At 35.7% G+C, this 23594-nt stretch overlaps 4 protein-coding genes across 5 annotated transcripts; 2 read left to right on the top strand and 2 right to left on the bottom strand.

Moving 5' to 3' along the window:
• Positions 1-1225: 1225 nt before the first annotated feature.
• On the top strand, positions 1226-5811 carry LOC114736206 (calcineurin B-like protein 7). 2 transcript variants are annotated; one of them, XM_028923981.1, is made up of 9 exons: positions 1226-1366; positions 1875-2023; positions 2488-2570; positions 2752-2811; positions 3604-3712; positions 3901-3953; positions 4779-4859; positions 4953-5065; positions 5382-5811. In XM_028923981.1, the coding sequence occupies exons 2-9, from the start codon at positions 1939-1941 to the stop codon at positions 5443-5445; spliced, it is 648 nt and encodes a 215-aa protein (XP_028779814.1). In that variant the 5' UTR covers positions 1226-1366; positions 1875-1938; the 3' UTR covers positions 5446-5811. The 2 variants fall into 2 exon arrangements, with proteins under 2 accessions (XP_028779814.1, XP_028779813.1); XM_028923980.1 differs by having other exon boundaries at positions 1226-1341.
• Positions 5812-7361: 1550 nt separating this feature from the next.
• LOC114736205 (phosphatidylinositol 4-kinase gamma 4-like) lies at positions 7362-10629 on the top strand. The gene is made up of 2 exons (XM_028923979.1): positions 7362-9413; positions 9952-10629. Exons 1-2 carry the CDS (start codon positions 8037-8039, stop codon positions 10336-10338), a joined length of 1764 nt encoding a protein of 587 aa, XP_028779812.1. The 5' UTR covers positions 7362-8036; the 3' UTR covers positions 10339-10629.
• Positions 10630-12436: 1807 nt separating this feature from the next.
• On the bottom strand, positions 12437-17532 carry LOC114736235 (uncharacterized). Its single transcript, XM_028924026.1, has 6 exons — positions 15897-17532; positions 15034-15520; positions 14136-14770; positions 13827-14036; positions 13245-13462; positions 12437-13097 (listed from the first exon to the last, which is right to left on the bottom strand). The coding sequence occupies exons 1-6, from the start codon at positions 17388-17390 to the stop codon at positions 13064-13066; spliced, it is 3078 nt and encodes a 1025-aa protein (XP_028779859.1). The 5' UTR covers positions 17391-17532; the 3' UTR covers positions 12437-13063.
• Positions 17533-18143: 611 nt separating this feature from the next.
• Positions 18144-21133, bottom strand: LOC114736237 (E3 ubiquitin-protein ligase SINAT5). Its single transcript, XM_028924027.1, has 3 exons — positions 20589-21133; positions 18942-19328; positions 18144-18735 (listed from the first exon to the last, which is right to left on the bottom strand). Exons 1-3 carry the CDS (start codon positions 20784-20786, stop codon positions 18373-18375), a joined length of 948 nt encoding a protein of 315 aa, XP_028779860.1. The 5' UTR covers positions 20787-21133; the 3' UTR covers positions 18144-18372.
• Between the last annotated feature and the right edge of the window lie 2461 nt (positions 21134-23594).

Here is a 23594-nt window from a genome sequence, read left to right on the forward strand (position 1 = left end):
CCTTACCACAAATGGATGAAGTTGTATTAATTTGATTGGAAGTTTTGAGTTCAGTACTAAGAATGTTAGTGGTATTAATAGATATTTAGTAGCGCAGGATGTTAACCTCTTGGTAATAAGTTATACAGGGCAGGTAGATCAATTCGAATTAGAAAATTAAGTTTTAAAGTAAAATATTCTAATATCTCCTTTATATTTTTATCTTAATTATATAATTAAGCTCTTCTTTATTTGAAATATATATATCCAAATCTAAATTTTATTCTGTTAAAAGGTTCTAAAAAAATATATTTTAAAAAATTAAGATCCATGTTAGATAAATTTTACTTGCTAATATACAATTCATCTTAACATTTTTATCATCTTAGGACAGAAACTCAAATAATTTGGTTAATATAGACATAAAAATTTTTGATTAAAAATTTAATTAGTTTTTAGTAAAGTATTTGATTAAATTGTTTATAAATGTTTGTGGTAAAAACATATGTTAAAAAATTTTAGATTTTAAATTTAGATTATTTACATAATCCCTAAATCTCACATCGTTGGTCAGTAGAAATATGAGTTTGAAATATGATTTTATCTTTGCCCAAAAAATAAAGATTTTATCCATTTATGATTATATAAAAAATTATTTTTTTAAATATATAAATATTTAAATAATTCTTATATTAAGTAGGAGTATCTTTTTCAAAATAATAATTTCAGAGGAAAACTCAGCCACCAAACCAATAAATAGAAGTATAACCTCAAATATATAATTTCACCAAAAAAAAGAGAACCTCAAATATATAAAAAAAATATTTGTAAAATATCTATTTTGATTTCAAACGACATCTATAGACATTTTTAAAATAGAGGGAGTTTATGTAACGTAAATAAAACACAAAAATGGTTGGTGTATGCGCTCTAAATTTTATTTTATTTAGTCTTTGCTGCATGATGAAGAGAGTATTTGGATGAAATTAAAATTATGATTTTAAAAATATTTTTACGGTATACAAAATAAATATGTAAAAAATTTATCTCAATTTATAAAAAATTATTTTTTAGAAATATTTTTGATACTTCCCAATCACCCGAGGAAGAATAAAAAAACATTAAGATGAGGCCAGAAAGGCCAGATCGCACAGTCAACGTTTTCTGCCCTTTTTTTAATTATTAATTAACTCTTCCCCTTGTATATAAGGATGTTCAACCTCGCTTTTCTTCTTTGAAACTCGAAGGCCTTTGTCCCGATGAGCTTTGATGTCTGTCTTTGATCTCTGCATTTCACGGGTTTTGTTTCTGTGGCAAAAGTTGCTCAATCAGACTTCCCGAACTCGAGCTCAACGTGTCCAGGTAGATTCAGTGACCCCAAATATTGGTAATTGATCTTCTCTTGACCAAGTTTATGGATGACACGTAATCTGAGTTCTGAGGTTTGGATAAAGTTTGGTGTTTTCTCTTCAGTAAACCCACTTGTGAAATGCAGACAATCAAAGCAGTAGAAATAAGGACGGTGCTTTAACCACCTTAAGTACCAAAACAGATGCAGGAAATGGAGATTTTTTTTTTTTAAAAAGAAAAAAGATTAACTAAGAGTGATCGTAAAGTTGGCCTTTTCTTTTTTTCGGGTTTCGTTGTTGGAGGAGATTCAAGCACCGTCTTTCTCTTGGATTTCCTTTCTACTGCTTTCCTTTCATGAGTTTTCTGCATTTCACTTGTTCAGATCTTAGAATTTACTGAAGAGAAAACGTCTGACCTTCTTCTTTTTTTCAATAAGCATGTTGAGATGGCTGATCATGACCAACTTGGTCATATATTCTAGAACCTGTAGTAGTTTATAATGCAATGAATGATTAACTTTTCGTTGTTATGGTGGGTGATGGCAGATTGAAGAAATTCACTTAAAGGGAAGTTCAAATTTCACGTTGACGGAATTGGCTTAGGGATAAAATGGGTTGCAGACCCTCGAAGGAAGCGAAAAACAATCTTAGACCTAGCCAAGAAGAATTTTCTCGCCTTGCTTCAGAAACACCATGTGGGTCAAGAAAACTTTAATATTTTATACTGTTAATTTTTGCTTGTACCATTCTATGGATTAATATGATTCTTTATGATGATTGGAAATATTTTGGTATGTTGGCTGATCTTGATGTTGTGGACCAGTAGTTTGTGTTCGACAATTCAGGAGGAATAACATGAGCAACACTTAGATTGTTTGGACTGTAGCCCTCTGATATATTTGAAGTGTCCATGTGTAATTGATGATGTCACGTAATGTTGTCCTCTTTCTTTAGAGTGTTAGTGATTCATGGCTTATTGATACAAATGCCAGCACCTTTATGTATTAGCTAGTGTTCCCCCTCCCCCCACATATTAGTGTTTTGGTATAATGGGAAATAGTTTATGGTGTTCAAGAATCTTAATATGTGATATCATATCAAAACTGATAATCATCTCTGTAAAACAAAGGCTGATTTGAAATTATTTTATGTTTGACAGTTACTATAAGTGACGTGGAATCCTTGTATGAGTTATACAGAAAATTAAGCGCTTCTGTTGTCAAAGACGGTTATATTCGGAAGGTAATTTTTGAATTTCAGTCTCATCAATGTTCATTTTGACTTTTGACTTTTCATTGGACAGGAACAGGGCAGTGCCAATATATCCGTGCTTCTTATCTGTTAATGTTGCAAATAACAATGACCTGAGCAACTAGATTTACAGTTCAAAATAATGACATATTTCCATTATGGGGGCATACAGGAAGATCTTCACTTCGCCCTTTTCAGAAGCAGCGACAAGCGAAATCTTTTTGTGGACAGAGTATGTGAATTTACTTCCACCATGTTATATTTAAATAGGCTCCTGGAAGAAATAGATGTTAATCTGCATTGCCAATCTTGTTTCCAAAAGTCATTGCTAATACTTAAATAAGGTTAAAAGTTACAAATAAAGTGTTCTCTGTCTTGCTAGGAGAAGTAAATGCTTTATGAGAATATGTAATTATTATTTCTTTTATAATGCAACAGCATAAATGTTATTTGGGAATTAAGGTTTGTAACGTGAGGAAATTGGAGGTAACTTCAGATTTAATACAGCATTTTAGACTTCACCTTATGTTTGCTTAGTGGGCCCTGGGATAATGTGCTTGCCTTACTTTTTTGTCCACATATTCTCTGTCTAATTCTTTAATTCGGTCAGCTTATGTATTTTCTCTTAATATGCATCAAGTCAGTGGAAGTTGTTATATGTTGATTATTGAAATATTGAATTGACCTTTAGGTTTAGATTTTCAGATTTTGTCACTTTCCACGTTTTATTTCTACCAGTTATGCATCAAAGTTTGTGGTTGTATTTTCAACAAATATAACTTGAGTATAGTGCTGTGCTCTCATCATTGCACTGGACATTGGATTGACTTTATAAGCGTATATCCCTGCCAGAAGCCATATGGTTGGGCTAACCGCAAAACCATCTTGATAAAAGCCATGCATGTTCATTGAAGAATCTTTTTTTAGGTTGAAGCAATAAATCAAAGTTGTGCAATTGCAACGCTAACTCAGCTGGTACGATGATTAGCTTCACTCTTTCTTATGAGATATTGACTTTGTGCAGATGTTTGATCTTTTTGATGTTGATCGCAATGGTCAAATTGAATTTTCAGAATTTGTTCGATCCTTGAGTGTCTTTCACCCAAAAACTCCGGCAGCAGTCAAGATAAATTGTAAGTAGTTAATACAAAAAAGGTGTAAAGTGTCTAGAAAGTCATGATGCTGGGGCGGTATTGACCGTGCCATGTTTAATCATATTTCAGTGAAAAATACGACAGAAGGCATCATTCATATTCATATTGGTGTTCCAACCACATTTATGACTATGTCATTACTCAAGTTTGCAAAATTTTTTTCACAGATGCATTTAAATTATATGATCTGAGGCGCACTGGCTACATTGAGCGTGAAGAGGTACCTTTCTTTTTTGGAGTTACCGTTTGACTGCAAATTGATGTAGGTCTTGCATATGGAATCTTATATGAAATATAAGAAAGTACTGATAAACATACTGGGGACAGAACTAGGAACATAGTTATAACATTAAATTGCAACTTGACCATTTGGCAGATTGCTCCATAAGCCAAGCGACCTACACATTTGCTTCTTTGTAGATAGATATGCTTTATTTTTGCACAAATCTCATGAGACACGCGTTGGTCATCGTGCTTTTCTTGCCTGAAAATTTGTCTCTGTATTGTTGTGTAGGGCAAAATGGCTTTACTTCTGTTGGCCAAAATAAAAAATGACTATTCCGGCCTTATGCCAGATTACCAACATCTAAAGAGGTTTTATATGTTGGTTCTTACAAGATCCTTCCCATGTCTAGATTCTGTTTCTTAAAAATCCGGTGATATGTTAGCTCGTTCTGATTTCTTGGCGAGATATGAGTAGAACTGGTAGCCAACTCTTAATAAGGTTGAATATGTGACTTACGAGTAGGAAGCTAGCTAAACCCCGTAGTTCTGTTGCTTATGTTCTGGATTTTGATGTCATTTGGACATAGTGTCCACAAAATGGTTTACATGGACAAAATTATTATCTAGGGTTTGTTTTTTTTTGGCTGATTGTTATCACAGTTGTGAAGGAAAACATTAGGAGAACTACATCGAAGAGATGTCTTGTTTCTATATAATTTTTTGGTTTTATTTTGTTGTGAAATTTTGTGATACTCTGAACACACCAATTTGGTCTTATTTGATAAACTTTGAAAACTTGTTCTCATGAATACTCTTACAGTTGAAGGAGATGGTGCTGGCAATCTTGACTGAGTCTGATCTGAAACTCTCTAATGATGCGGTTGAAACAATCGTGGACAAGGTTTGTGTTGTCCTTCAAACTCAAATTATTAGACTAAAAATCCTTGGCATAAGGTACTCACATCAGTTGTACTGGTACTTGAGTCATTGACAGACATTTGAAGCAGCAGACACAAAAGGCGATGGGAAAATTGATCCAGAAGAATGGAAACAATATGTGGAAGACAACCCATCATTACTGAAGAACATGACTCTACCTTATCTGATGTATGTTCGAGAATCTATGGGAAGAGACATGCCTTTTTGCCCTTTTGTTGTATACGGCTCTGAATTGCTTTCGGTGAAAGTGTTTTCCTGCAATATCTACGAGTTGCCAGTATTATTAACATAGGCATGAGTTAGACTTTATTATTAATGATAAAGAGAATGCGAAAACTTCATCACACAACATAGATATGGTCAATAATGATACAGAGAAAGTGAAAACTTAATTAGCAAATTATTTGTTGCTCTTTATGATGGAAAAATTTTATGTCCATTTTGATCCGATATAGCACTGATCTAACTAACTAGTTAATTTCAGGGACGTGACTGTTGCATTTCCCAGTTTTTTGATGAACTCAGAAACTGAAGAATCACAGTTGTAGCTCCGACATGTAATGCTTACCAGAATTGGCATTCCTTGTGGCTTCAGTTGCTGAGATATGAAAAGGTGGCAAAAACGCAGCAACTTTCTCAGAGGCAAGAAAAGTAGACAGCTCGCAAATATTTGACTCTTTTTAATCTCTGTGTTAGTGTATTTGAATGTAATTTGCTGGTCAAAAAAGTGTATTTGAATGTAATATTTCTGAAAGATGATATGAAGCATGAGAGCTAAAAAGGATTGACAAATTCAAGTGAAAAGTTGGCCCAATCCTTAGATGGACTCTGTATTGTCCTTATGTTTCACAGAATATACAATAATAAATAAATAATAATCAAAAGTCAGCATTAGGGCTGATCAATTGGAGGAAGAGATGAAGGCAAAGAAAAGAAAGGTCAGTTCCCCATGACAAATGGGCTATATAAATATATATATATATTTATATTATGGTAGAGGAAAGAACTTAGTTGTATGAGTAATGGGCCTTAACCTATTTTTGGACAAAGTAATGGGCCCTAACAATATTGTTTTTTTTCATCCTAAAACAGTATTGTTTAATTTTTTTGGTTATGTATTAGAAACAATCCACTGTTGGATGCGAAATATAAACATCTCTTTTGATGTGTATTTGAATCTTGATTTGCTATGGTGTGAAGGGTTAACCTCTTCCATTAGATTCAAAACCTGTTGATATCTTAAACCCTTTCAAAATAATGTTCATTGAAATTATGAGCCTTATTTTGATCAATAGCCATATGTCAACCAGGCAGCATTTTCATCTTTTCATGTAACGATAAAAGGTTTAAAGCTCATTTGGTAGCGGGGAATGAAAAGAGAGGAAAAAGAAAAGAAGGGGAGCCATTTTGGTTTTTTTCCTTTTTTTTTGGGGGTGGGTTGTGTTTACCAGAATTTTGGTGGGATGAGTTATTTCATTGTTTCACTGGTTCCAATTCCTAAAAATCATTTTTCATCCTCTCTGAACAGGCATTTATGTTTTTTTTTTTGTCTCTATTTTCTAATTTCTATCATATCAGGTATCGTACGGTAAAATATTTTCTGGCATAAATACTAAACATCATCTTCCCATATTTTGTTTTATTTTATCAAAATATTTTCTGTGAACCAAACCCAACGGAAGCTGAAAGATTCTACGAATTGTCAATATCTGGATCCATTTCATAATGTGCAAGACAAAAAACTTTAGAAGTTTCTTAAATCCACCTAATAATTAAAAGTCGAATTTTTACAAAAGCCCTTTTCATATGACGAGGCAAACAACGTTTTCTCCCCTCACAATGTTGCTTCCCCCACCCGCCCTTATTAATATTAGGGGAAATTGCAAAAAAAGACATTGGAATTGTAAAAACGTAGATAGGGACCCTTGACAACTTCACTTTGGGTTTTGACAAGAATAATATGCCCTGAAGTTGTCAAAACCCAAAGTGAAGTTGTCAAGGTCTCTATCTGCGTTTTTGCAATTCCAAGGTCTTTTTTTGTAATTTTCCCTTAATATTATGTGATCCTTTTTCAAAAAAAAAAAAAAAAGGAGACAAGGTAACAACGTCGGTGCCTCGGTGGCCCCCTGAGAGGTGGCCACGCAAATTGATTGGATGACAACGGTCCATTTGCGTGTCACTCGCTGACTGGACCATCACTTCCGATATTTTCAAGTCTTTTTTTTAATAAGATTTTCCACTTCTCTCTGTGAACTGAAGCTTGGAGGCCACTCCGGCTCGTGAGTCATAACGGCATCTTCGTACGAAATGAAGATGTCACGAAGCTTCCTTTTTTTTAAAAAAAATAAAAAATAAGAATATCGACCCTCGAAAGGGTTACTTCTTCCTTGTAAGACGCGCCTCTGTGAACAAGTTGCTGCTTGCTTCGTCATTGCCACAAACGCAAAAACGGGATTAGGTGACCCATTAATTTAATTGTAAAGATTTGATTTTTCGGGAAGCGGTTTTGGGATTGGCGTTCTACGTATGCATATAGAGCTAGGCGGCTACACGCGTCTATACCGTCTTCCGTATTTGTGCTTCTCAGTCAGAGTCAAATGGGATTTTTTTCCTTCTTTCACGATCTTTGAATGAGAATTCTACCTTCAAAACCTTTGGCTTCGTTCCAATCTGTACCAAATATACAAAACCCATTTCTGTTTGTTTTGCTATAATTGGTGATCAGCCTAGCCTGAAGCTTTCCATTTTCTTGGCATCAATTTCGTCTGGTAAATTTCTTCTTTCTTCGGCCGTGGAGGGTAAGAGTCTGCTCTCTTCTCCTCTCTGCGTTTCCGTGTGTTGTTCGATTCCTGATCTAATTGCGCAAGAAGTCCCTCTAGTTATTTTGGGGTTTCTTTTGGGGAAGAAATGAGGAATTAGGTCTTGGGAGTCTGAATATCTATTCCCCCCGGCCCCCCAAAAAAAAAAAATTCATTTATATCGTTGGAAGTTTCTTCTGGGTCGTGGTGATTATCACCCAGCGTCCCTAATCTTACAAACATGGCTGTATTATTGTGTAACTTATTGTGAATTTGAGGTTCAGGCTTAAATCACAGCCTCAACTTCGTTTGTTCAATCCTCTTGTTCATCACCTGTGAAAATGTCGTCCACTGGTGTGGCTGCTCTTAGTCCGGTTCGCATTGAGCTGTTGGCTCCAAATGTATTCCGTTGCCCATCACACTTGTCCCTGGATGATTCCATTTATATTTTTCTCTGTTTCTCGGGATCAGTGACTCCCATGCGTGTTCTGGAGTGTGATACTATTGAGTCTGTAAAACTCAAAATCCAAAATTGTAATGGCTTTTTAAAAAGGAAGCAAAAATTGGTCTGTGGTGGCCGGGAACTGGCCCGGAGTGATTCTTTACTCCGGGACTATGGGGTAACAGATGGAAATTTTCTGCATTTGGTCGTCAACTTGTCGGATCTTCGGGCGATCAGTGTGAAAACTTCTTGCGGCAAGGAATTTACATTTCATGTGGAACGAGGTAGGGATGTCGGGTATGTGAAGCAACTGATTGCCAAGAGGGAGAAACAGTTCTCTGATCCTGAACAGCAAGAAGTTCTGTGTAATGGGGAGCAGCTTGAGGACGAGAGGCTTATTGACGATATCTTTCTCAAACATAATGATGCAGTGTTGCGCCTGGTGATAAAAAAATCTGCCAAATTTCAGGCAAAGCCCCTTGAGAAGAATATTGAGTTGTCTGTTGTGGCAACAGGGTTGAGTGATAGGAAAAATTATGACACTGTTAGAAGCAGTAACAGATATGATGTTGATGAAGAAGCTTCCAGGGATATTGTGCTAAGAAAAACTCCTGATAAACATGTTCTTTTGGATCCAGTTATCCTTAACCCTAAGGTTGAATTAGCTTCAGTGGTTTGTGATATGATAAACTCAACATATGATGGCATAGAAAAAGGAAATTATCCAGTCAGATCTGCTGAGGGTACCGGAGGGGCTTACTTTATGATGGATTCAACGGGGCAGAAGTACGTATCTGTTTTTAAGCCTAGGGATGAAGAGCCTATGGCTGTGAATAACCCTCGGGGTTTGCCTGTGTCATTGGATGGGGAAGGCTTAAAAAAGGGTACAAGGGTTGGTCAAGGAGCATTCCGGGAAGTTGCAGCTTACATCCTGGATCATCCAATTAGTGGGCGTCGCTTGTTTTTTGGTGATAAGAAGGGCTTTGCTGGGGTTCCCCCCACAGTTCTAGTTAAGTGCCTCCATGATGGATTTAACAATCATGGGGACCTGACTGCTAAGATTGGCTCCTTGCAGATGTTCATGGAGAATAATGGAAGTTGCGAGGATATGGGCCCGGGTGCTTTCCCAGTTAAAGAAGTGCACAAAATTTCCGTGCTGGATATAAGGCTGGCAAATGCAGACAGGCATGCTGGGAATATTTTGATTGGTGCTGAAGGAGAAAATGACGGGGCTGAATTGATTCCAATTGATCACGGATACTGCTTGCCTACAAGTGTAAGTACATTATTTCATGCTTTATTTTTGGGTTTTAATGCATGTGGTGTTTATTTATCTGAAACCACCCCCCCCCCGGGGGGCCAAAAAAAAAAAAACACTGTAAGGTGGAAACTTCTTCATTCTTCCATTCTGGGTCATGGACTTTGTTTTTATGGCCAAATGCTGGATTATGGACTAGTTTTACTTTCCAGAATCCAGAATCCAGAATCCAGAATCCTATTGTTTCCAGCCTTACATGACATGTTAGTTCAATTTCTATCGTAACTTGGAGGGGACACGAGGGGTGGTTAGATCGATGTAAACTTCATTTTCTGCTCAAGAAATAGATACCTTAGTCTGATTTCTATTGTTATTTTCCTAAAACATTTATGACAGCCAGATTCCCATTTGCATGTTCTAAACCTTTTCATTAATATTCCCATGTTCTTTAGACAAAAGTTGGAACTTTGGAAAGGTCCACCAAACCCATATGATTCATTGGCTTTTCCAAGTCCTGTTTGAACTAACATATATGACATGTTTACCATTTCTACAGTTTGAAGATTGCACCTTTGAATGGCTTTATTGGCCCCAAGCTCGCCAGCCATACTCCCCAGAGACTATTGACTACATAAAGTCACTGGATGCTGAAGAAGATATCGCTCTTTTGAAGTTTCACGGATGGGACCTCCCCATTGAATGTGCTCGAACTCTTCGAATCTCGACCATGCTCCTGAAAAAAGGGGTGGAGAGAGGGCTGACACCCTTTGAAATTGGAAGTCTGATGTGCAGAAAATCCTTGAACAAGGAATCAGTGATCGAGGAGATCGTGCAAGCCGCGCACGATTCGGTTCTACCTGGAATGAGCGAAGCAACGCTGCTTGATACTGTTTCCCATATCATGGATCAGCGCCTTGATGAGATTTCCAGTTCACTCTCTTGATTGTAGTTAAATCATGTATCAGGCACAGGGTTCGTACACAAGTTTATTCTGTACATGTGGTTTAGTACATACGTATTACTCATATGATTTGATTTTTTTTAGGTCATGACAACATTCTTTCATCGCAATGACTTTCTAGGTCTGGAATCTTTTATTTCCCACATTTCACATATATCTTCAAGTTTGTGTGTTTTTTATTTCTTTCCCAACCTTGAATTCCAGAGATGCCTGAGGAATCCTTTACGTTTGATATTTGTAGTTCAATATGATTATGTTAAAAAAATTCCCGTGCGACTCTTCGTGTTAGGACTTGAAACTCCAAGGTTGGGAGAAAAGTTGCAGTGTTGTGTTGACAGATGGATGAGGCAATTACATCACAAAATCGGCAAATTTCTTTCTGTTGTGTACCAAAATGCCCACGGATGCACTGTAGCAACTTAAAAAAATAGTAAAGAAGTAACAATAGTGAGTTTTTAATTATACATTCACCACCAAGTTATTGTTTTTCTGAAGAAAATATGGAAGTAAACATTTTCTATAGCTTTTTAATTTTGCTCGAGCCCTGAACATTTTTTTTGTAGTTTACTATTGCAATATTTTACTCTAACCAAATTCTTACGAAATGTTTTTTAATTGAGAACATAGCGACAACAAATGCCGAAGGCTGCACAAATTTTTTATGCAAAAATGCTCTTTCAGAGTGCGGGAACAAGGTTGGCAAAATGTAAGACTCTTTCCTTCTAATCAAGGAACAAAAATCGGATTGGATACTAAACTAGCTGAAATAGTGGTTCAAGGGTCAGTTGGTCGGACCGGTATCAATCCGCAGTCCAACTGATCATATTAAAATAATATAATTTAATTTAAAAATAATAAAGTATAACAACATTAACAATCACTAATAACAAAATATAAAAAAAATATAATAATAATTTGATTGTAACAATCACAAAGTATAACAACATTGAGAATTTTGATCTTTATGATTCATCATTAATTAAAATTAATAATCATTGATACTAAAATTATCATTAAAATTCATTTAAATCTATAGGGGTTGATATATTAGAAGATGCATAAGAAAAAATAGGACTAATAACAACCTAATCATACAAATCGGTTTATTACCGATTCACACCGGTTTGACCGGTTTTTTTACCAGTTCAACTTCCTCCTGGTTTAGTATCCAAACCGAACCGATCCACTCACTGGTTCACCAATTTACCAGTTGAACTAGGTGGTCCGAATCGATTTTTTGTTCACTGCTTTTAATAGATACCATTTTGCTTTCTTATTAAAAAAAAAAGAAGGGGGTGCAAGAAGCAGGACTATTGCTTGTAACATGTCACTATTGGCAAGAGGCTACTAACGATGGGTAGAATGGAAGTTAAAAGACCCATAGCTCTTATTACTAAGAAATCAACCCCTTATGGCGAAATAAGAAAAGTCAATCTCTAAAATCAAGACTTTTTAAGGACTAATATTTTTACGGAGTAACCTTCCATGCTCTGAAAAGTTACCATATAATCTTTTCAATGTCGTAAAGGTGTTTTAAATTTATTGCTGCCTCTAAATAAAAATCTTTGTAACATCCAGAAAAAACAAAAAATTTTGAAAAGTATGAGTAGTAATTGAAGACATTATTATAATTGATTTTTATAATTTTTTTTTAAAGAGTTACAATCTTTGAAAATTTTAACTGTAATTAACATAAACCATGGGTCTTTTAACTGTTATTTTTCATTAAATGAGACTGGAGAACGAGGCAACTTGCTTGGCTGCCAGCCCCTTTGCAGTTTTGACTTCTCCGCCTTCCAGAAACCATGCATGCACCTGGGACTCTGAACAAAACTGAGACTATAATATTATTAAACTTATTATTCGGGGACAATTTGTCAGGTCAACGTATGTGCTGGAAACAGCCTCAAGAAAGCAGCCAGGCAATTACGGTACGGATGAAAATTGCAAAATAGGTTTTTCCATGAAGCGCGAGTTTTAAACAAGTTCAAGCACCAATTCAAACAACACATTCAAACCTCCTTGGACGGTTAGTGAACTACTTTTAGTTTTTTCAATAATCAGATGTAGACTTTTTTTTTTTTTTGGCCTGGAAAGAAGCAACTTGCTGCAAATAACTTTCCCTCTTGTATATGAGCACAAGTATCTTTGGATCCACCATAACACAAGCATAATCCCTATGTACAAAGACAGAAAGTAACTCCATCTATAACAACAGCAACATCTATATAGGACTTATACAATAGCTAATTAGCCATAATTTTCTCAACTACAAACAAATACAAAAAAGCTTGAAGGTTCATACCATGTCTTCCTTCTTCTCAGCCATTGAGCAACTGATGATCTCTGTTTTGCAGCTCCGCCAGGGTCTAACATAATCCAGAGGAAGACCAACAGGCCACGCAACTCTATTCTCCATGGGACTTGATTGAGTGTTTAGGCATTAGGTTCTCTCAGAAAAAATAATGACACGTGGAAAAACTTGTTTAACAGACTCAACATATATAGTGCTAAATTGTTATAAGATATCCACTTGTCACGTTTTTATTGGAGAACCTCATAGTAAACATGTGAAAATTGAACCAAAGTTTTGTCCTTCGCTGTGTTTATCAAATTTCATTCTTCAATTGTGAATGTTTCCCCTGTAAAACTCTGGTTTGTCTTCAAATGGCGACAACGTCAATCTCAGCCATGTCAAGAGTCGCTATCACTTGCTGGGTTTCTTCATCTTTCGCTTCAACCTTGCATTAGATTATAGACACCAATAAATACAGTATCCACATGGAAGATACCGAGAACTTAAAGAAGCAGATCATGAGGTAGTATTTGAGGTTATACTGCCTACCAATTACCATGCAGAGTTGTGAAACTAAACTACATATAAATACCTCTTAATGGAGCGGTCATTGAAACCAAATACGCCTTTCATTAATGAGTTTATATCCACAGACTGCTCCTTCATAACCATATCATGGTACATTTTGCTGCCAATTTCAGTAATTTGTTCTTCCACTTCTTCAAGAGGTTGATCTATATTGAGCTTAAGTTCCCCTTTCTTGATGACAGTAACACCAAATCCATTTGCTTTGGCTTCTCGGAAAGCATCCTGTGATATGTAATTACAGCTCAGAAAGAATTTCAAAATAAAAATACCTCGAAGAAAAATGAGAAAAGCTGGTTAGACATGAGAGATATCCTTATGGACCAAAGAAATGAAAGCTGAAACTTCTAAGATCAGGAGACATTATAAGATGCACTAAAAATATCACATTGCGAAACAGAAGGACAATAAACTAAAAAACAGTTAAGAGAACTATGGCTTCCTCTATCCAAATCTGCAATAATTTCCAGCGGACAAATGGAAAAAATGGATATATGGAAACCTCAGCATTAGTATGAAAGTTAAATATAACATGATATATGGAAACGGGAAACCTGAACACTAGTATGAACAAACTCAAATATAATACTTTTGGGGGTTGCGCAACAACGAAGGCCTGGCCATTTCCAAGCATATCCATATGAGCCTGAATGATGTAACAAAGACTTTTACAGTCACCAGCATCTTGGAAAGCAATCACATGAAGTGGCTTAGGTTCGACTTCAAGATCATTAGCCATCTCTAAAGAATAAAAACCTACTCTCTGTTCTCCATCATCAACTGTATACAATTCGATGCACTGGAATAAAATTTAAAAAAAAAAAATTAATGAAATGACATTCAAAAACTTGAACAGGAGGATACGCCAGTCAATTACCTTAAAATACAAGATACATACCAGTACATAAGGAAGATCTAACCACCATAGGTAATCTTCTTCTCTTTCGTCTGCATATTCACGATATTTGCTCACCACAGCTTGTGGTCCAAACAATTCCATTTCTCTTTTAACTTTGTTGAGCTTCTTTTCTAAAATACTTCTGTTCCTATCAGGTATCCTGTTCATCAATTCAGCAGCCTCATCTATTTCTTTTTCGGTAATCCATCGATCCAAGTCCTTCCCAATGTCTTTCATTGCTGATTTAACTTCTGGATCTGTCTCAGCATTGTAAGATTCCAAAAACCCTTGGGACCATTTCTTTGTGTGCTGCCAATATTCCTTCCCTGATTTTTTGCCAGCTTTGACAGAACCATCACTCCCTTCAACAACAGTCTTTGAATTTATCTGATTCTTATCGTGAACTTTCATTAAATCCCTGGTTGCTACGTAGTCTCTAACGTTTTCATGAGAAGATACAGCAGCTGAATTTTCAGCAAAGCCATTATCATCATTCTTCACGGGCTTCATCTTGCTGGTGGAACTTTTCTTTCTTTGTTCGAGAAAGTCATTGAGGAAGTCAGGAATTTTCTCAATTGGTGGCCCCTTCCAGCGTGGTATGATTTTCTCTGGTGGATCATATAAACTAATGCCATCTAGAGGACAAATAATTAAAAAAGAAAAAAAGAAAAAGAGAACCATTAGCAAGGTGCTTCAAATTAATAAAAGAAAATGCTGGCTAATAAATCTTAAAAAATTGATTATGCAAAAATAAGCCTATAAGAAATCAAAGAGCATTAATTGCTACTTTCCAGTTTATGCACTAGAACTGGCAGCAACAAAAAGGATGTTGGTTACTCAGAAATCAAAAGGTTCATTAGATTCTAAATAAAAATTCTCATGGAAAACTAGCTACTACCTGCTCCATAATCAAGATTTTCAATATTTGAATGAAGCCATTCGTGGAGGTAAGAAAGCTTTGTATTTTCTTTCTCCACCTTTTTCTCAAGACCTCTGAAAAATGCTTCTTTATCTTTATCATTTATCAAATAAAATGGGTCACGCCCAGCCAGTTCATTATCACGGACTTTAAAGACAATGTCTCTAAGATGCTCATTTTGCATCCAATCAAATTCTCCACCATCTTCAAGCGGTTCCATCTCAGTAGTTATATCTAAAGGTTGATCAACCCTCTCTTTTGCGGCCACATAGTTATCTCTAAATCCAGCTCTGATTTTCTTAATTATGGGCTCAACTTCATCAAAGTTCTTCTCCAACCAACTTTCTGTCTTTGCTGATAGATTTGTCTCCGTATTGACACCATTAACTTCACGGTCTAAAGAGGTCTCAGAATCCTGTGGATCTCCCACTTCATGTTCAACCTCAGAATCTTTGATGTAGTCATTTTTCATATATCAAACTCCTTATCCTTCTGATTAGAATCTTCACCAGCATTTATGGAAGGCGTTAAATCTGACATCCCAACTACAGCACTATTTCTGGGCACTCCAGTATTCATCTCCAACAGTTGGGTTTCTTGACTCCTAGAATCATTATCAGTTGGAGATCTCAAATCATCCATATTATCATTAATGATTTGCATTCTGGACTCTCTTCTAACCTCTTGTTTGTCATCTTTCTTTGAAAGGTATGCCTGAGCTTCTCTCACTGATCTTATGACCAGTGGTTTATCGTTTGTAAAACTTTCTTTTGTCATACACGAATCATCAATGGTTGTATCTGGGAGCTGGCTGACTTCCTCATCCTTTGGCTGCACGGTACTTGAGAAAGTTCTGTTTCCTGTTTATTGGGTTCTTTATCATTCGAATCCGCTACATTTGAAGCTTCCAGCTTAAATCTATCTGCAAGAACTACGTCATGCAAAAATGAACTCTCCAATTTTTCCGTAACATCTATGCATGGTGTTTGCAGAGTTGCATCTATATCCACTGTTTTACCCACAACATCATTTTGATGCTTACTTGAACTAGTATCATCTTCAGTGAGCTTATGGACAGCATCCACCTCATTAGAAGTTTCCCCATTGAGCAAGTCATCCATCTCCCTACTGGTGCTACCTAAGGACTGAATTTTTCCTTCAATTTCCCGAGCCTTCCTAGCCATATCTCTGATTTCTTGAACTTTAGAGGTCATCTCATCAGATGTGGCTGTCGTTTTAAAGGATGAATTCCCAACTACAATTTTATCAGCAGAGGCTTTGGCTTTCATGATGTTATTCTTGAGCTTTTCCTTATCTAACTTGGGCTTTTCAATGTGTAACATTGATGGCTCTGAAGCTTCTGAAATAACCTCCACAGTGCCCTTCAACATCTGTTTCTCCTGTCTTGACTTTATTTTTCTCCTCATCATTTCTTTCTCCATTTCTGTGTATTGAGTTTCCTTGTTTTTGAAAGTAAATAGTTCTTTCAGTGCCCACATGAAAACAAAAACACACAACACTCTGCTACCAACTCGTGAAAGCTTGGGGAGCAAGTCCGGTTGACTGGCAAAACCTTGGATGGTGTTGACGAAACCAGTCTCCTCGCCTTGAACCACAAACTTAGCTACAGAACTATTTTTTGGTATGACATTATTATCATTCTCCATCTCCTTAGCCAATCTTTTGGCAGACAATATTTTGTAATTTACATCTGGAAAGTCCTCAATTTCTTCTGGCCGAACTTGTCTTCTCCTTAATATTTCTCCTTCATCAACTGACACCCGTTTAACATTCCCTGAAGAATCCTGATAAACTGTAAATATTGGATAAGACCCTATGCCCCAATTCTCAACATCCTTCTTGTACTGATCTACCCAATTCTCCAATTTATCCATCAAGACAGATTCGCCCAAAAGTTTCGATTTTTCTTTTTCTACCATAACGTTTTCAATCCCATTGTGATCAGACACTCCCTTAGCAACTTCTTTTTCTTCCATTCCATTATTATTCGAGTTCTCCTCTAAACTGCCTATATCACTAAATCTATCAGATTTTGGGTCAGTGAGATTCTCATTTAGACGCACCTGCTGGTCCTTAAGGAGCTTCTTCCTCAGCGAGTTGCGGCGTTTGGTGGGTCGGCCGAAGTGCGCCCAAGTCTGAAAATTTCTGCTGCTAGAAATGGATGCATAGATTGGAAATGCGTTTCTGTGAAATCTAGAGCTGGTTATTTTGGGCTTAAGTGAAAATTTGCCTTTCAAATCTTTCATGCCATAGAAAACTGGGATTCCAGATAGAGTTGGTAAGTTATTTTGGATCGAAACATTAAGAATTCTCATCGAAGAATATAGAGAAGCTATAACGAGAGAACAGTCAAGCTATGGAACTATGGCACAATCGCTTGCTTGAGTGTGAATTGAATCGCGTGACATGGAGCGATAGGCGAGAATGGTTTTGCAGAAACCTCAGAGTCGAAGGTCTAAAACCTCAGAAACGTAACATCAGCTTTTTGGCTAACATTCAGGTCGCCCGTCGTCCTCCTGGCCGAGGGGGGAAAAGCCGGTACGTCGTCGTTGTTGCCTCGAGGCTCAGCCTTGGGTTAACTCTTGTTTAAGAGGTGCTCGGATGAAAATAAAAATATTGATTTACAAAAAAAATATTTTTTGGTAATCCAAACAACTTTTTAATCAATTTTTCGTTTGATGAAAATCATTTTTATGAAAAAAATGGCCAGAAAATTTTTTGGCATAGTACTTCACAAAAAGTAGAATGGTAAAAATATTTTAAAATCGAAACGCTCCCCAATCATGACGTCGAGAATTATTTTCAAACTGATTTTGCAAAACTGATTGTTTTAAACTGAGTTTTCCCGAACTCATTTTTTCAGGAATAGCCAAACATGCAAATAAACACTAGTAACTTCTGGGGCCAAGGGTTAAGGAAAGCTTCTCCACGAATTTCGCGTATGATTACAGGATGACGGATATAAATCCAAAAGAGATGAGGAATATATCATAGATGCATTATCTTTCAGGTTTATAAAACCTTCATCATCTGCTGTAACTCGATACTTTTCTTCAGAAGCACAAAACTTAAGGTAGAACTTTTACGCGTTTGTTATCAGATTCTCCAATAAGAACACAAGAAGTGAGTCTTCTTCCTCCTAATTTCATCGCTGCATAATGCGGAGTGAAAAGTTATTTTACATGTCATGGGGTTATTTGAGAATCTGATAGCAAGCACATGGGAAATTTTTCCTGAGTGTAATTCATTCCAAAATTATCTACAAATAGCAATCACATCACTCCTTAATCTCTCCATTTAACTACAGAGATTGGGTATGCACACTCCGCCTTCAGGATTTTGCTGTTCTTTCCAGATCCTTCCAGTGACTCGTAGCTTCAACTCTTTCCTGTCCCCACCTGAGAAGAAAAGTGCCATGTTTCTGTACACAATGAGGCCATCATGGCTGTCTCTAACTTTCTTATGGCTGTCTCTTATGCTTCTTGGGCTGCCCTCCCATATTTGTTTACGTCCATTCCCTCCTATCTCCAGACTGTAGCTGTAGCTCCGAGCTTCTCTTTCGTCGCCCATGAACCGGAGAAATGCCATGTAAACAGGAGCCATACCAAGCTGAAAGGCTTCAAAATGGAGACAGAAGTACTGACCAAAACAGTGGAAGACCTGCCAGAGTAACAGAGACAACTGCAAATTAATTTGGATCATATCTTAAGATATACAAGTTCGTTCTGCTGCCTGCATGATATAAATGAATATGAGCAAGAAATGCATAGCTGAGAACATTGTATGAACCAAGTTCAAAGAGGGGAAACTATACGCAAAAATTCATTTTCCTTTTTGATTTTCAGGATCTGCTACAATATACTCACCGTTAACATCCATGTAGCATTTTCTACTTCCACAGGATTAGATTTGACATAGCGATGGTTAAATGTGCATCCTGAATGCATATCAACCCTGTGGTCATCCCGTAAATGAGCAACGAGATATGGAATATCCCCAACAACAGAACAGTCTGACCCAGCATAGGGGCAGTTGTATGGTCTGAAGTTACAAACAGACTCGTGTTTGAGTTTGCTATAATAGGGAAATATCTCTGGACAGCCAAGTGAGCCGTATCTGCAAGGCAGTTCAAGTGATTCTGCTATTTTCTCCAGCGCCAGACACCTTATATCCCCTAGTTCCTGTCTACAGGTTGGACATCGATTGTGTACCCTTGTCTTACAAGTTGAACAAAGTGTATGCCCATTGTGACACTGCGGAAAAAATTTTGATCAAATATCAGTGACTGCATTATGGACATCCTTGATCCCATTTATCAATCTATAGGCATCGTTATAAGAACCATAAAACATAGTTTTAAAGATAACTTTTCTCCCTTTTCTGGATAGTTTTAAGTATCATTTTTACTTTTTCTGAAGCGGGCATGAGCTTTAAGTATACTCCAAAACTCACATCACTTCTTACAATACGAGAAAAAACTGACAGGAATGCACCATCAGTTGCTCATATGGACTTCAGCACACTATAAGTTAAAGAAATAACCAGAATGTTAACACACTTTAAGCTAGAGTAATAACCAGAAGCTGATTCACAACGTTGGATTCAGAACTTTGGCATTATAACCCCCTCAACGTCCACATTCTTATATCTAGCTTCACGCTCTGTACACTCCAATGTAATATTAAGCCTAACCTGGGCATGAACTATGAAGCAGGGAGCTGAAGGCCCATGTTATAGCCGCTAATTGCTGTCTCCAAAGAACCTAAGTCACAGAAAGGTACTTACCCATCACTTATAACTCACAAGATCACGACTCAACACAAGCGTGAGGTCAAGAATATTAATACATCTTGCCCATTAAACAGTAAAACCAATCAATTTTTAATCCCTTATAAGCCACCCATGGTAAACCCTTGGAATAAACCTTCTTCCTCCACTCTTTTGCAAAGTAATGTGAATACGATTGGGTTGAAGAGAGGTAAGCCTCTGCCATGAAATTGAGGTTTCTAAGTGAAGCACTCATCTGGCAGTACCAAAGGGATAATGGAACTCGCGAAATTCCACAGATCTGGATGAATGGGAAATGTTCTTTAGGACTGAAACTTTTCCCATTACTAACCATATAACTTTACCTTATCCCCGGAACATTGAAGTCGTGCAGGAAGCAAAAATCAAATTAAGGATCTTACTTCAACCAACCACAGGTATTCAAAAGAATCAAATTTTTAAAACTGAAATACCAGCAAACACAAGTTTTAATTGCGAATTCCCTCCATCACAAATACCTAAGATTTCCAATGCAACCATGATCCAAAAATGCTAAGCTCACAGTTAACATAAAAGAAAATTTATAAAACTGCTATATACATAACCTAAAAAAATACACTAGCAAATAAGATGGTAACCACACAAATCGCATAAATGGAACACAGAAAGCAACAAAGTATCAAGTCAACAGAAATAAACAGCAGGATCGGAGGAACCCTTTGATGCAGATGGATTAAATAGAAGACCTGATGGATTGGAGGATACATTGAACTGGTGCAAACAGGGCATTCAAGCAGCTCGTGGACACTGGTAGTACCAGGACCATTGTTATGCAGCTTCGTGATCGAAGAAAACTGATGGGGAATATGCTCATCATCATCCATAGTCAAGGATGATACAGTACTATCAAGGCTACTGGATTCCATTCTATCACCTAAAAACATATGATCAGTTCGATCGTGGGTATAACTCCCCCGAATCGCCCAGCCAATTCAAACACCAGAGGACCAAAAAACGATATCAAGAAGAAAATCGAAGTGGGTCCGAGAGCTCGCGATACTTGAGGAAAGAACGCGAATTTAGAAGATGCCCGGGGGGGGGGGGGGATTTTTTAAACTGATTGATTTAAAAAAAAAAAAAACCAAATAGGATGCTTTTCTTCTTGGGTTCTCCCAGCACCCGAACAGGGGTTTCCAAATTCAAGGGATTTGAGTAAAAGCAGAGAGGGCAAGGTTAGAGAGAGAGAGAGAGATTCAATAGGGAGAGAGCGGAAGCAAGGGAGGGAGGAAGGGAGGGAGGCAATTATTATTGGGATTGGCACCCATAGGAGCAATAAGAGCAGTGATTTATTAGTGGGACAGGTAGATGATGGAGTTTTATACTTTTACTATTATTACAGTGATAATAAGTGGAGGAATAACTTATTTAATTAAAAATTAATTGCCTAACACTAAAAAACAAAGATGCCAATTAACTGCATTTTTTTTTTCCGGCGACAAAGATGCCAATTAACTGGATTTGGTTCCGAACTTCTGCGATAGATTTTCCACCTTAAAACTCATAAGCATAGCCTTCGCTCGACGGCACGGCTACTCCTGAAGAGCGGGCATGGTTTCCCCCCCCCCCCCCAATTTGAGTGTCATTAAACATAAATACTTCTAAAAAATTATATTAAAAAGATAGCTTTTTATTATAGTACGAAGTTTTTGTTTTTGCCACTACTTTTAAAATTTGAACTTTAGATCCACTAACAAGTTCATTTATGTATTTTCTTATTTTTGATAGTTTGATTTAAAGTTACTAAATAAATATATTTTTAATATATTTTTTCATTTCTCCCAACATTTCTTTTCAAATTATCCTTCTATTTGAATATGATAAGTTTTGTAAAATAAAATAACTTTATAGTAATTGAAGAGACATGATTGTAAAAGAAAAAGAATCCCCTCTTTCTTGATCTTATACAGCAACATCTCAGAAGCAAACATGTAGAAGAAAATAGAAATGAACAAATCTTTTGATCAATTTCAATTTATTTGGAAAAGAAAATTAGGCCATTAATAATTAATTATTTAATTGCAACTAAAAAATGATTAGATAGAATAAACTAATTAGTAGCCCAACATTGTCCCTCAGAATAGGATTTAAATGTTTAATTAGCATAACTAGCTTGCTAATTAGTGCTCCAAACTTGATCCAAGCCAAAGCGTAGGTCAAAATGATCGGCTTATTGACTTTGAATTGGTATATATGTAACTCAATTCAAACTTTTATTTAATGAAATGTCATCAATTTTAACATTCTTCCATTTTTTTTATTTGACCAGAGACATTCTTCCATTTATCATAATGCTCAAGACTATTTCCAAATGGTCATCGGGATTTTCAATCAACTTATTATGTAAAAATAGAAAGAATTATAACTGTTATATCACAATACATTTACTATTTGTTTATTGATGCCACCATCAATTTGTTTTTCTTTTCTTTTTTACAGTTAATTTACTTTTTTTTGAATTTTGTATGATTTTATAAAATTTGCTTATAGAATTTCAATTTTTTCCTATGTTCACTTGACTACATTGTTTTAAATTTTAATCATTTTTATGGGTCAATTTTAGAATACTCAATCCATCATTATTTTAATTAGGATCTATTAACTGTTTTATATAAATTAAGAAAACTGATTAAAATTAGTTGTGTCAAAAATTTGTATAAGTTTGTTACAATTATTCATAATTAAGTTAGAGATTGAAAAAATTAATAAAATCACATGTTCATAAATCACAATCATAAACATTCACTCTCATGTCGGCCTCTTAATTTATATCCATGAGAACAAAAGAAAATATATTATAACTAATTTTAAGAGTTACTCCTCCGATCCTTATTATAGGACTTAATTTTTAAGTTAATTTTAGTCCTAAATATAAGACTTATTTCTCATATTTATCAATTTTTCCTAAATTACTCCTATGGATACTCCTTTAACTATAACTAAGTAAGTGAGGGAGGGATAATATTAAGAAAAATGATTATGGTGTTTTAGGAAGAACATGTCATATTTCTTATAATTAACTAACTTACCTAACTACCTTAATATAATCAAATTAGTTAAATATATTTTATATTAAGGACAGGAGGTCGGAAGAGTACATTTTAATACAAAAAAAAAATTAACTATCAACATCCTCAACATCAAGCAAGCAAAATTTAATACTATCTCTAGTTCTTAATATAAAGATTATTTAACTAATTTGTATAAACTAAGAAAATTAATTATATTAGTTATTTGTAACAAATATAAGTTGATTTATCTAAAGTAATTTTTTAATTATGATTATTAGTCTTAGATGAAAACCGCTATAATATATGTAATTAATAATGATACTTTAGAGAATGAATTATAAATTTAAAAAACAAAGTGAACTGAAATATTATATTTAGGACTAAATTCAATTATTAACTAGCTTTTATATTAAAAAATAAAGGTAGTAGTTAAAAATTCAGACCTTTTCACACTTACTACGTCTTATATACAAGTAACGGCATAATATTCTTGGTACATGTGATTCTTCAACAACGTACCTTGTCTGAGGTGAATGAATTCTTCTTATCTAGCATTTCTCGTAAAATTTGTTCCCTTAAATATAAAATCAATAAGGATAATATATTAAAATTAGATCACATGAATTAAGGATTAATCTTCTTCATGTGCAGGCATATGATCTCAACAGTAAGAGAGGTTTGCGA

The sequence above is a fragment of the Neltuma alba genome, unplaced genomic scaffold, assembly GCF_004799145.2.
Source record: "Neltuma alba isolate B1F8T4 unplaced genomic scaffold, ASM479914v2 tig00013319_pilon, whole genome shotgun sequence".
Classification (NCBI taxonomy): Eukaryota; Viridiplantae; Streptophyta; class Magnoliopsida; order Fabales; family Fabaceae; genus Neltuma; species Neltuma alba.

Coding starts and splice junctions, on each gene's coding strand:
- LOC114736206 (XM_028923981.1), top strand. CDS start 1,939: ATGGGTTGCAGACCCTCGAAGGAAGCGAAAAACAATCTTAGACCTAGC. Junction 2,812..3,603: donor GAAATCTTTTTGTGGACAGA/GTATGTGAATTT, acceptor GACTTTGTGCAG/ATGTTTGATCTTTTTGATGT. Junction 3,713..3,900: donor GGCAGCAGTCAAGATAAATT/GTAAGTAGTTAA, acceptor TTTTTTTCACAG/ATGCATTTAAATTATATGAT.
- LOC114736205 (XM_028923979.1), top strand. CDS start 8,037: ATGTCGTCCACTGGTGTGGCTGCTCTTAGTCCGGTTCGCATTGAGCTG. Junction 9,414..9,951: donor GATACTGCTTGCCTACAAGT/GTAAGTACATTA, acceptor CCATTTCTACAG/TTTGAAGATTGCACCTTTGA.
- LOC114736235 (XM_028924026.1), bottom strand. CDS start 17,390: ATGAGAATTCTTAATGTTTCGATCCAAAATAACTTACCAACTCTATCT. Junction 15,521..15,896: donor AGGAAACAGAACTTTCTCAA/GTACCGTGCAGC, acceptor TGATATATGAAA/AATGACTACATCAAAGATTC. Junction 13,098..13,244: donor AATGACCGCTCCATTAAGAG/GTATTTATATGT, acceptor ATCTAATGCAAG/GTTGAAGCGAAAGATGAAGA.
- LOC114736237 (XM_028924027.1), bottom strand. CDS start 20,786: ATGTTTTTAGGTGATAGAATGGAATCCAGTAGCCTTGATAGTACTGTA. Junction 19,329..20,588: donor TGTATCCTCCAATCCATCAG/GTCTTCTATTTA, acceptor TTTTTTCCGCAG/TGTCACAATGGGCATACACT. Junction 18,736..18,941: donor ATGCTACATGGATGTTAACG/GTGAGTATATTG, acceptor TTACTCTGGCAG/GTCTTCCACTGTTTTGGTCA.